This window comes from Nelumbo lutea, chromosome 6 (assembly GCF_056320005.1).
Source record: "Nelumbo lutea isolate HS-2025 chromosome 6, American lotus-T2T, whole genome shotgun sequence".
In the NCBI taxonomy this organism is placed as follows: Eukaryota; Viridiplantae; Streptophyta; class Magnoliopsida; order Proteales; family Nelumbonaceae; genus Nelumbo; species Nelumbo lutea.
In genome coordinates, this window is record NC_142689.1 from 57,859,137 (window position 1) to 57,871,890 (window position 12,754).

Genomic DNA, 12,754 nt, shown 5'->3' on the forward strand with positions numbered 1-12,754 from the left:
GCTCATGTCATGGTTCATACATGCAAATGCAATGAACCTCAGTTGGGTTTGGGGAATTGGGCCAAGTGGCCAATCCTAACAATGTAGTAGACTAGTAGTGTATTGTGGTGTTGTCTCATTCTCGCATTTCCGGCACAATTGGCGGGAACCGGGAGGCCAATGATTTTTTTTATTTTTTCTGATGAATATGGGACTATGGGAGGGCAATGATTCATCAATTAAGCATTAGTGAATAAAGATTAGACAGTGGCAGACAGAGATTAGCCCCAAGTATTAGTTGCAACCCATCTTGGTAAAAGACTTCTTATGCCATATGCCATTTGATATGGTAAAATAAACCAAAAAGTACCAAATCGATCCATCCACTTGTCTTAAACTTAATAACAAACCCCCCCGCTCTCTTTCTTTCTCCCAATCCAGTCCATATGCGAAGAAAGCAGAGCGAGAAGAGGCATAAAGTGATCAGAAGAAATGGCATCATTCGACAATGACTCCTCCAAATCTGGATCTACAGCTGCTGCTGTAATCAACGGCGGTAACACGACGTCGGCGGCCGCTGCTCCTCCACAAGGCCGTAAGACAGCCTTGATCACTGGCATCACCGGCCAGGACGGTTCCTACCTTACTGAGTTCCTCCTCAACAAGGGCTACGATGTCCATGGCCTCATTCGCCGCTCCTCCAACTTCAACACCCACCGCATCAACCACATCTACATCGATCCCCACAATTCCCATAAGGCCCGCATGAAGCTACACTACGCTGACTTGACTGACGCCTCCTCCCTTCGCCGCTGGCTCGACACCATCCTCCCCGACGAGGTCTACAACCTCGCTGCCCAGTCTCATGTTGCCGTCTCCTTCGAGATCCCCGACTACACCGCTGACGTCGTCGCCACTGGTGCCCTCCGCCTCCTGGAAGCCGTTCGATCCCACATCTCCGCCACTGGCCGCACTCACATCCGCTACTACCAGGCCGGATCTTCCGAGATGTTCGGATCTACGCCACCTCCTCAATCAGAATCCTCCCCATTTCATCCCAGATCGCCCTATGCTGCATCCAAGTGCGCCGCGCATTGGTACACCGTCAATTACAGGGAAGCCTACGGCATCTTCACATGCAATGGGATTCTCTTCAATCACGAATCGCCCCGCCGTGGTGAGAATTTCGTGACTCGGAAGATAACTCGAGCAGTGGGCCGGATCAAGGTTGGGCTGCAGAATAAACTGTTCTTGGGCAATTTGCAGGCCTCGAGGGACTGGGGTTTTGCGGGAGATTACGTCGAGGCAATGTGGTTGATGCTTCAGCAGGAGAAGCCAGACGATTACGTGGTGGCGACGGAGGAGTCTCATACGGTGGAGGAGTTCCTGGAGGTGGCATTTGGGTATGTTGGATTGAAGTGGAGAGATCATGTGGTGATCGATAAGCGGTATTTCAGGCCTGCCGAAGTGGACAATTTGAAAGGGGATTCAACCAAGGCGAGGCGTGTACTGGGGTGGAAGCCCAAGGTTGGATTCGAGCAATTGGTGAAGATGATGGTGGACGAGGACATCGAATTGGCGAAGAGGGAGAAGGTTCTCGTTGATGCTGGTTACATGGATGCACAGCAGCAGCCTTGATTATCGGAATGATGGGTTCGTCTTTGGCTCTTTGCTATAACAAGCACAAGGTTTTGGGTTTTCATTCTCTGTTTTCACTTTTCAGTAGGGTTAATGCAATGTAAAATCCTCATTTTTTTTTATCGTTGTTGTTGTTATTACTTGTATTCTCACGTCTTCTTTTCATTTCATGATTGATTGATATTCATAGATCCAATATTAAATTCCAGTAATTCGATGTAATTTCCACTATGCGTCTCTGGCATTTATTTTTTATACGTTTTGGTTCTTTCCAAATCAGTTGATCTGGAAGAATTCAGTCTGTTTCTGATAATTCCGAGTACGCACAATTCATAGATCCGCTACCCCTAATGTACATCTTGTTCTCTCTGAATATTGCTGATGTAATTACTTTGTGGTAGGCTGATGTACTAGTTCTAGTTCAACGGTTCAACCCAACTACTTGGGATTTGATTTCTCTGCCGGTTACTCTTTATTAGGCTTTTCCTGGGAAATTTGGGGATTGAACAAAACAGAAGAAATTTCAGTTTCAAAAGAGAAGACAGAAGAGTCACATTCTTAAACAGTTTTTTTCTTTTCCCTTTTTTGGGCACAGTGCAAATTTTGGGTAGATTAATGGAGGGAAGTAAAACTGTTTTTGACTTTTTTTTGTCTTTAGTTGGGTACCTTCTTGTTCTATCATTTTTCATTTTTTGGTTCATGTCAACGTATATTTTGATCGAGGGGAGAAGTTACAGGGCCTAAATTACGGTTATATTTGGTACCATTGCTATTTCAACATGCAATGTTTTGAGTCGAAATACTGTTTATACTTGAAACATAAACAATTCGAATCCTGTTTGGTGAGAAACTAGTGCTTTTTATCCATGCCAGGACACCACAGTGAATAAACGTTGCCAGATAGGTGCTACGGGTTCATTAATTTTTTTCTTGATTTTGCAGACAAATCAATTACAAACTTTCAGTGAATAAACACATACCACATCAATCAAGGTGTCTAAACACTAGACTTGGCTTTGTAGAGTGGAAAACATCAAATTGATGTTTCTTGAAACACCCCTAACAGGGATTTTCATGGGAAGTGTTTTATGACTGTTTTAAGTCAAAACAGTCCAACCAAATAGAAAATTCACTGTTCAACTCAATGAGCCTATTTGGTGCTGATGTGGTGGAGTTTATTCTTGAAACACCACTGCGTCGTCCCTTTTCCTTGTAGGGTCTTTTGAACTTCGATTTCTCTGTTTCTCAAAAATTTAGACCATCCATGTGCCATTAGGCTTGTTGCTATTTCAACATTGTACCATCATTCTGAGCCAATATCTTGGTTTCTAATCTGTTGATCATCTCATATATGCCACAAGCGTACCATAAGAGATTTCTGAATAAAGGAGGGAAAACAATCTATCAGTATCACTTGTGACTTGTGAGGCTTAATTGACCCAGATTCGAGTATAAGGTCACCTGCATCAGCTTTCCCTTGCTGTAAAGCATTGCAACAAGTTGTAGAGTGATGAATCAACGTCAACGAACGCTCTCTTCCCAAGATGATGTAGTAGACCACAGCTCTTTTACTCAGCTAGGACAAGATGATATCTTCTTCTACGATCATCTAGGTGTGCTTGCCTCTTGTTTTCAAAGTAAACTAGGTAGGAAGTTCATGTTGAAATATTTGAGTTATATTTTTGCCCCTTCTGCAATAAAGATTTCCTCCTCAGAAACAGCCTCTATGTGCAGGGGTAAGGAAGGCTGTGTACATTTGTCCCTCCCCAGACCCCGGCGGGATCCTTGTCCACTGGGCTGCCCTTTTTACAATGAAGATTTCATGTCTTTCTTGCTATTTATATCAAATTAAATTTATAGGGCTTGGAGACAATTTTCACTGTAAATGGAGCAGAAATAATATCTGAAATACTTCATATTCAGTCAGAAATATTTTACAAGCAACCTAGGAGGAAGGGGATGTATTGATTTATTTGCTTAATCAACCAAAGCAGCAGAGGAGAGGAAATGATCAACCAGGTCTCGGTTAGCACAACATTGCCGATCAGTTATACCAACTATTAGGGAAACAGCCAAGTTTATGCCTATAGCTTCAATGAATTCATGTTGATTACTTGCCTTTGAGGGATTTACAAGGCAAAAACAATTCAAACAGGATTATCCTCAATACAGGGTTCACCTCTTACATTGTATTGGAATCCACTCGACATCCCTCGTTTACAAGACATACAAATATTAAAAAAAAAAACACAGTTAAAAGAATGCAAGAGTCCTAACCTCACGGAATGGTGATGCTGACAATGGCAGAAAGGATTATGCTCTGGAACATAGGACTCGAAAAGGTTATCACAGAATCTCAGAATGAATGCCAAAGACGTTATTGGAGATTTGTCTGGATATCAACCTGCATATTAGATTGCCAATTTATAATGGAATAGAGATATACATCATGTGTATAAAACAACAGAAGCTTAGGAACTTACAGATGAATAATAAAACTTAAAGGAAGGATACATTATTAAGTTTGATGATCATCATCGTGCTCATTCAGAAGTAGAATTTGTTCCATCTGGTTCAGTAAAACCACGTGGTAGTAGAGATTGGGTCATTGGAGGAACAGGTTGATCAGGAACGAAGTCTTCTCGTGAGATCACAATGGAGTTGAATCCAGAGCTTCTTGATGGAGTTGTTGAACTTACACCGATATGGGTCTCTTTTGTTTTAACCTTTGGACCCTTATCTGAGATCCGACACCCTCTGAGTTTGTCCATGGAAGGTAGTGGAGTGTGGTCATGGAAGAGAGCAACATGGCTGAACAGCTTGTCCTTTCGCGTGAAACTGGTCCCGCAGGAGCACTTCCAGTCGTCTTTGCCACAGTGTTTCTCATGCGTCTTCAAATCCGAAGCAACAGAGAATTTCTTACGGTTGCAAATGCTACAGATGTAGCTCTTATCGCAATGGCTCCTTCTGTAATGGTTTTTGACGCACAGGATGGTCTTAAGTGGCCGAAATTTCTCGTGCTTCTGGTTTCTCTTGCAACCCTCAAAGGGGCACGAATACCGCCTTGGTTGGACGAGTTCCAGTTTTGCTCTCTTATTAGGGTTTGCCAGAGCTTCTGGAGTTTTGAACTTGTCGCCATGTCCACGCATATGCATCCTGAGGTTTGCATCTCTTTTGAAACCCTTGCCGCAAATTAAACAGAAATGAGCATTCAGGGCCAGGATTTCCTCCTTATGAAGCTCCAGAACTTCATACCCCGGGCTTGGAACCTTCTCCTCTTCTCCTTCCCCATCTGCATCAGTCGAAGAGCCAGACTCAACCTCTTGAGCAGAGTTATCTAGTTTCTCTTCTTCCACCAACCTGTCACAATGCCCTGGATCAATGTTGGTCCCATCTGCAGAACCTTTGCCTTTAATTTGCCGCAGATCTTGAGCTCCTAAACCCATGGTGTCCCCAAGTAAATTACTCAGATGGGCTACTATTACGGGGTTAACCTCTGGCCGGGCATTCTGATCCTCTATCTGCTGATCCGTATGAAGTAATCTTCTGGCCATAGAGATCATCTGAGCTATTATTGAACCAATTTCTGCAACTACCAGTTGTCTTCGGGTGGCGGCAGCAACATCGCTACCTCCTTGAATACACATGGACCTCACCACTCCCTGAAGATCATGGACCTTCTGTCGAAGAAAAGCCAAATTATTGAGGAAAAACCTAGGATTACATTCTTGATAAGGTGGAAACTGTGCTAGTTCCACTGATTGCAAACCATTGTTATCGATCCCAGCGTCCTCGTGGCAAGGTCGAGACATTGATAACTGTTGCAAATTCACGTGAAAAGTCTCCACTTTACAAGCATTAGGTCTAGTAACAAAAGAACTTAAAAAGCAGAATTGGCCTCTGAAACGCTACTCTGGACATCAATCTTGCTTATACCCAGTAAGATCAGAAAAAGAAAGACCAGATCCATCGCAAGTCATGGTTTGCAGGTGTCTTTACTGTGGCCGAAACTCTTAAACTCTTTATTCTTAAACTTGAGAGTAATCTCTTCCCCCTTCCCAAACACCTCAGAAAAGAAAAGAAAGAAAGAAATAAAGAAACCAAAAGATGAAAAGTGGAAAAGAGAGAAAAAAGGGGAGAAACCAGAGGAGGGATACTGTCAGTTAAAACGATTAAAACAGAGTACGAGATGAGCAACCACCGCAGGAGGAGTGAAATTTTAAAGAGATGAAGTGATGAACAGCGGAGACAAGGAGAGAAGTTGTGGTTTCGGATTTGATGTTAAAGAAAGAAAGAAGCAAACAAGATTTACATTTACAGGTTTGGTCCAAGATGCCTGAACGATCATCAAATCAGGATGTACTTGGCAGCGAGATCTCCGAAAGACGAGACAAGTTAGGATTTTGGAACGACAAATGAAAAGCTCCTATCCACTTGATGAACCCAACTTCTTTCACCCTGCCGGCGGCGACCGAGTGAACAACTCTCCGATATTCGTACGAAGGACCTTGGTTTGAGTAGAAACAAACGACAGGCGTCTCCGTTGATCGGCGGCAAGATGAAGAAGATCTAGAATGTGAGATCTAACGTGATCGTGAAGAAAAAACAATGTAAATGTTTTTCAGCCTTTTTCTGAAACGAGGAATTGAGAGTGATGCTATTATACACGTGTAAACCAAACTGTGTTCCAAAGAAACAGAGGTGGACGGTCTGGACTGGACCTCAATGGATGACCCTGGACCATAAATACTCCAGGGAAGAGAAAATATTTTTATATTATTGTTTTATTAACTTTCTCGAATTAAATACATTTTTTCGAATTGAATATCAATATATGGTTTTCTCATGAAGAGTAAAATAATCAGCTAAATAATAACATCTACAACGGTAATAACCGTCATCAGGTGCTTCGTATTAACAAATATCGTTGTTCTAAATGGATAGTTCATTACATTAAAAAAAAAATTACACGGTCCAGACCGTCAAATCGCATTGAACCAAACTGAAATTGGTAGTTTGGTTTGATCTGCCTTCCTAAAAAATGGTTTGGTTTCGTGTTTTGAATTTCATAAATCAGATTACATCGTAAATTGAATTTTTAATAATATATTTATTAATATATATGTATATATGTATTCATTTAACATTTAAACACATTTCATATATATTTCATACATGATTGTTATTGGCATGGTTTAAAAAAAAACGATCCGGAAATGAAAGTGATGAGGAGTAGACTTGTTCATGGGCCGGGCTTGGCTTTCACTTGTCATTAAGGGAAATATGCTAGGCCCGAGCCTGAGCCCGGCCCGACCAACGGGCCTATAACTTGGGCCCGAGTTCGAGCTCGAAGCCCAACCTAATTAAAAAAAAACAATTTTCCTTATTCAAATTAGAATTAAAAATTCAGATAGTTTTTTTCCTATTTAAATGAACAATGGCTTACAAGATGGTTTTTTAACCCTTTTTTTTTATATTTTAAAACACAATTTTACATTCTTAAATAAAAAAATTTATTCAAATGGACATAACCACATTACTCACTTTAAGTCTAATATTAGGCTGGGTCGGGCTATTTTGACAAAACCCGAGCCTGACTTGAATTCATTGCGGGCCGGGCTTTTTGGTCCGAATTTAAGCCCACGGGCCTATAACCACATTCAAGCCCGTCCGGGGGCCGGGCCGGGCCGGCCCGTCGGGCCACCCGACCCATGAACAGGTCTAATGAGGAGTAATTTGGCTCGACCTATCAGTAGAAGCAACCTGCTGATTGGACGATGAATTGACACTTCTTGCCATCTCAGCAAGTCAGGTAAGTTCGGGTACCTCGGGCACCTCAGCCAAGACCGAGGTCTAAGCAGCTTGTGATGGCCCGATCTACCTAGGTGACACATAGCCAACTTCTATAAGCTAGCCAGCTGTCTCTGACCTCTTTGGGATCATGATGCACGTTTGCGAGCCTTATCCTCATCCCTCCCAGATCGTGCGGACTCGATAAGCCTTATCAGCTAGCATGAATTACACCTAGCGTGGAACGAATTCCTAGTAGCACGGACCAAAGAACTCAAAGGTGTTTTGTGAGACCTACGACAACTCACCTATATAAGGACACCAACCCCAATGTATTAAGGTACACACGATTTACTGCTCACTCGCCTACCAGCATACAAGCTTTTAGCTTGTACAACCGAATACTAGCTTAAGCATCAGAGCACCCACACCGGGTAAGCCACCCCAGGTCCTCTGAGCCTTCCTCTTTTGTAGTTCGACTGACCAGCAAAGCAGACCAACGTCCGAGCTGCCCTCTAGCTAAGAGCATCCAGATCGCGCACCATCAATTGGCGCAATTTGTAGGAACGCGACATAAAAGCTAAGTTCCTACACTTCTTATTTACTTTCTACAAACTTCAATGGCTTCCTCAAGTACTGGAAAGAACGTCGAGATACCCATCACCGGGGGGCAAGATTAGCCTACACTCAACCCGCAAACCCCCCTCTGTGACCATACACATTGCCCCTCACTCTTTTTGGAGTGTCAGCAGCACAAAATCCAGCCTTTGTAGCACAAGTCAACGCACCTTGACTTCCAAGCCCGTCTACTATATAAGTATACTAGGTTCAAAGGTCCGTTTACTATATAAGTATAGTTTTGCAGGCATCTGAGACCAGGTAACCCGACATCGAAAAGCTGGCCTATGCATGCACTAGTCATTGCAGCTTGGAAGCTATGCCCTTACTTCCAAGCCCATACCATTATCTTCCTAACTGATAGACCACTGAGGCATGTCCTTCAGAAGCCTAAGGTCTCAAGCAAGTTGACGAAGTGGGCCATCAAGCTAAGTGAATACGACATTCGATTCGAGCTACGCCCAGCCATCAAAGCACAAGTCTTGGCGGACTTCGTTGCCGAATATAGGTTTAGCATGCCGACCCTTGAGGTGGCTGAGCTGACTAGCATGTCGGAGGCTTCGACCAGCGTGACACTCATTCTTGGTAGGGAGAATGCCCTGGCCTGGGATGAGGAGCCCTGGATCCTCCACGTGGATGGCTCATTTAATCAGCGAGGAAGTGGAGGTGGACTCATACTGTACGAGCCAAGCAAAGTGAAGCTAGAGTACACTTTCTGGTTCAGATGCAAAGCGTTAAACAACGAGGCAGAGTACAAGGTGTTGATAGTCGGGCCAACGTTGGCGAAGGAGGTTGGCACAAAGCACGTCGTGGTATGTAGCGACTCTCAGTTGGTCGTGAACCAAGTGAATGGCAAGTACGAGGCTCGGGAACCCGCCATGATGGCCTACTTGGCCAAAGTGAGGGAACTCTTGCTCGGCTTCCACTTTTGGTTCATCCGGCAAGTATCAAGGTCGGAGAATGCCGATGTCGATGCACTCTCAAAGTTGGCCAGCACTAGTGACATTACTATGAGGACAGTGTACATCGAAGACTTGCCTCGACCTAGCATTGTTAGGGTGGCAGGAGAGGTCGCTCCCATGTTGCAAACAGAACTGAGCTGGATCGACCCGCTTGTTGACTATCTGCTCCACGGGACCCTACCAACAGAGTACAATGCAACTCGGAGGGTAGAGCGTTAGCCAACCCAGTATGTTCTCATTGACGGGCAGTTGTATAGGAGATCCTTTATGCTCCCCTACCTGCGTTGCTTGCGACCCTTAGAAGCGAGATCCACGAAGGTCTCTGTGGAGGACACTTGGGGGGTAGGGCGCTTGCCCAAAAAGCACTAAGGTAAGGATACTACTAGCCTACTATGAAAGCGGATGCACTCGAGCTCGTCCGGATGTGTGATAACTGCCAGAGGCACGCCAACATACTTCACCAGCTCGTTGCCGACCTAAAGTATTTGACCAACCCGTGGCCTTTTGCCCAGTGGGGGACAGGCATCCTCGGTCCTTTCCCACCTGCAATCAGGCAGAGAAGATTCCTAATCGTGGCAGTTGATTACTTTACAAAGTGGGTGGAGGCTAAGCCCTTGGTGACTATCATAGCCTGGAACGTACAAAACTTCTTTTGGAGGAACATAGTGTGCAAATTCGGATTGACGAAGGTGCTGATCTCCAACAATGGGAAGCGGTTCAAGGACATAAAGTTCCAAAATTATTGTGCCGAGATGGGAATCCAACAGAACTTCATGTCGGTGGCGCATCCATAAGAAAATGAACAGGTCGAGGTGATGAACAGGGCAATTCTTCAAGGACTGAAGGCTCGGCTAGCGCGAGCTAAAGGTTTCTGTGTTGACAAGTTGCCCAGTGCCCTATGGGCCTACATGACTACTATCAAGACTGCGACAGGTGAGATGCCATTTAACTTGACCTACGGTACAGAGTTCATCATCCCAGCCGAGATCGAAGTACTGACCCTGCGACAGGTGAGATGCCATTTAACTTGACCTATGGTGCTGAGGTCGAAACTTTGGAAGGGAGGCAAGTGCCCCATGCCTAGAATGTCGACAACCTAAGGAGATATTACTTGTGAGCTTGGGAACCAAGCAACCGCCAATTTTTCCAAGTACAAATGACCACCCTCTTAGGCAGTTTGGTTAGGTTGCATGTTGGCTAAATTATAATGGAGAGTGAACCACGAGTCACTCTAAAAGCCTAAGGGCCATGGTGCCGAACCAATAATGACCTCATTGCTAAAGATGAATAAGACCCAGTCGCTTTCTAAGTATATGGGCAGTGCAGGCAAACCTTACTTATGCTTCATTGGTGTACAGACAGTTCGGGTTATATACTTACCATGACTGTTCACCTCGGCTCATAGCTACTTCAGGTTACCCCTCGTCATGACTAGTTATTTTAGAAGCTAGGCACCTCGGGGCAACCAACACTTGGAAACTTTTTTACGAAAAATTGTTGTACGTGAGGTGACAAAAAGGAGAGTTGCATTTCATTTCTTCAAAAGAGTCTGATTCATACATTCAAAAAAAAAAAAAGAGAAAAATCTACTAGACTGAGCTTGGAGGCTCGGTAGATGATTGTTTGTACAAGGAAGTCCATCCTCGCCCCCACCTTCAACATCTTTAGAAGCATCTTTGGCTGACTCAGTCTCCATAGTATCCTCAGCAGGGGCAGCTTCCTCTGTCTCCATGACCTACTCGGTAGAGGCATCCGGGCTATCCTTCTCCATGGTCCCCTCGTTAACACCATTGCCACTCTCTTCCTCGGAGTCAGGGTCCTTGTCTGCTTTGAGCACCTACTCCGTATTGACCCCGACAGTGGTGATGGATCTGAGGTCGAGGTCGGGGAATGAACGCCTGGCCAACTAGCGACATAGTTTGAAGCCCTTCCGAAAGGCAGATGCGGCAAGTTCCTACTTAAGTTCATCAAAATTTGGAAAGCCTTTGTAGGTTTTAAAAGCAAGCACCTCAACATCTTTGATCACTTGTGTAAGAGGAGCTTCATGCTCAGCGAAAGCGATCCTCTGCTCCTCGGCCTCCTTCTTCAGCCCTTCAATGCGCTCCCCTTCAACTTCAACTCGGCCTCCAACTTCCTGATGGCATCGACAGGACGACAACCTTTAATAGCTTAGTTTGGTACTCCACAGCCGCCAACTTAGCAACTTGTACCTTTGCACTGGCAGCTTGTTCCTTCATCTCGGTGGCTTGCACCATGATAGCATACTGCTCGGACTACTTCAGTAGAGAACGAATCATGGAGTTCGTCTACAAGAGAAGAAAAATTTTGCTAAGTATAAAAGGAGAAATAAGCTAAAGTATAGTAGTGAGATCAGAGATGCACCACCGTGAGGTGACCTACTGCCTTGGCGGTCACCTCAGCAAGCTACATCTCAGCATACTTGGAGACCTCCTCAGAAAAAACAACCTCCTAACTCTTGCTAAGGGTGACTTGAAAATTCATTACGCTTCGGACCTCCTTGTGGCCCGTGCCTGGGGTGCTGGCCTTAGGATGATTGGACTAAGGCTCTAGAGTTTGGCTCACCTCGGGTTGGTGAGGCGGTGACTTATTCCCTTGGTCCTCCTCAACCATGTCGATGACAGGGACCTCCTCGTCCTTAGTAGGTGTAGCAGGAGCAATGGGATCAGTTGTCGATTTTAGAGAAGAGTCGCCTTGAGACGCCTTCCTTTTCTTTCTCTTCTTCATGTCGGCAAATAGATTAGACATCGGGAAATAAGCCATGATACCTGTGGAAGACGAGTAGAAGATTAACTGAAGTGGTACAAACTAAAGTAAGCATAAAAAAGAAGCATGTGCACCCGAAGTGACGACCTACCTGGGGGACTCAACCCAGCCTTAACAAGCTTATCCTCGGCCAATTAGTCTTGCAATTTCAGGCCAAGCTCCACCATGGATCACATCTTCTTCTTCATCTTCCTACTCAGTTGATCCCTGGGGTCAGAGATACCCTTCCTCTAGTGAGTTTGGAAAGGCCACCCCCCATTGACAACAAGAGTGAAATACCTAGTTTTCCAGGCTGGGACTTTCGAGGTGTACTCATGGAGTAATTTGTACCCAAGACGATAAGCTATGTAGGAACTTTGTTTATCTATACCCTTAGGACCAGCTGGATTCTCTTTGATGGAACAAAGCGAGCTAAAAGTTTCAATGTCCAAGGAGAGGTCATGATCATGAAAGAGGGAGATGGTACTGACCAAGGTACAAATCGAGTTCGGATAGAGCTGGTGTATGGTGAAATTAAAATAATTGAGGAGTTTAACAATAAAGGGGTGAAGAGGGAAGTAGAGACTATCTATTAAGTGTTCAGTGAAGACAGTGATTTCCTCGTCCTCATGATCCCAAGGAAAATTCTCCAAAGGCAAGTAATAACCGTAGTGGTCGGGGAACCTATACTGAAAAGCTAAAGTATGAATCTGCTCGGGCGTCATACTAGAAGGATCGAAGGTGTCTTGACCTTGGGGTTTATGGGAGCATGGGAAGACGAAACCTTTTTGCCATAAGCCTTCCGTTCCTGAACCGAGGTGTCCACCTTGGCTGGACTGAAATCCAAGTTTGGAGCCGAAGTGACCATCTTGCCCGGGCCAGACTCTAAGCCTTGGACCAATGTGCCCTCCTCGGCCTAACCAGACTCCTCAGTCTCATTGAAAAGGCTATCACTATTAGACATGCTGAAATGAAAGAAATGAATGAACCAAAGCATGGAAAGA

At 44.7% G+C, this 12,754-nt stretch overlaps 2 protein-coding genes and 1 pseudogene across 5 annotated transcripts; 2 read left to right on the plus strand and 1 right to left on the minus strand.

Annotated features, from left to right (window-relative positions):
• Positions 1–284: 284 nt before the first annotated feature.
• LOC148849047 (GDP-mannose 4,6 dehydratase 1 pseudogene) lies at positions 285–1,848 on the plus strand (annotated as a pseudogene). Its single transcript, XR_016100755.1, has one exon. The product of XR_016100755.1 is annotated as a GDP-mannose 4,6 dehydratase 1 pseudogene (transcript).
• A 652-nt stretch (positions 1,849–2,500) lies between these two features.
• On the minus strand, positions 2,501–6,334 carry LOC148849048 (zinc finger protein STOP1 homolog). 3 transcript variants are annotated; one of them, XR_016100753.1, is made up of 4 exons: positions 4,101–6,248; positions 3,895–4,021; positions 3,079–3,308; positions 2,501–2,995 (listed from the first exon to the last, which is right to left on the minus strand). XR_016100753.1 is itself a non-coding variant. In XM_088949751.1 (2 exons), exon 1 carries the CDS (start codon positions 5,427–5,429, stop codon positions 4,161–4,163), a length of 1,269 nt encoding a protein of 422 aa, XP_088805877.1. In that variant the 5' UTR covers positions 5,430–6,334; the 3' UTR covers positions 3,695–4,021; positions 4,132–4,160. The 3 variants fall into 3 exon arrangements, 1 of the variants encoding a protein (XP_088805877.1); XR_016100754.1 differs by having other exon boundaries at positions 4,132–6,242; XM_088949751.1 differs by lacking the exons at positions 2,501–2,995; positions 3,079–3,308 and having other exon boundaries at positions 3,695–4,021; positions 4,132–6,334.
• A 1,978-nt stretch (positions 6,335–8,312) lies between these two features.
• Positions 8,313–9,206, plus strand: LOC148849049 (uncharacterized). The gene has a single exon (XM_088951384.1). It carries the CDS (start codon positions 8,313–8,315, stop codon positions 9,204–9,206), a length of 894 nt encoding a protein of 297 aa, XP_088807510.1.
• The last annotated feature ends 3,548 nt before the right edge of the window (positions 9,207–12,754 follow it).

What these genes read in the sequence shown, in the direction of transcription:
- LOC148849049 (XM_088951384.1), top strand. Translation starts at nt 8,313, where the DNA reads ATGCATGCACTAGTCATTGCAGCTTGGAAGCTATGCCCTTACTTCCAA.
- LOC148849048 (XM_088949751.1), bottom strand. Translation starts at nt 5,429, where the DNA reads ATGTCTCGACCTTGCCACGAGGACGCTGGGATCGATAACAATGGTTTG.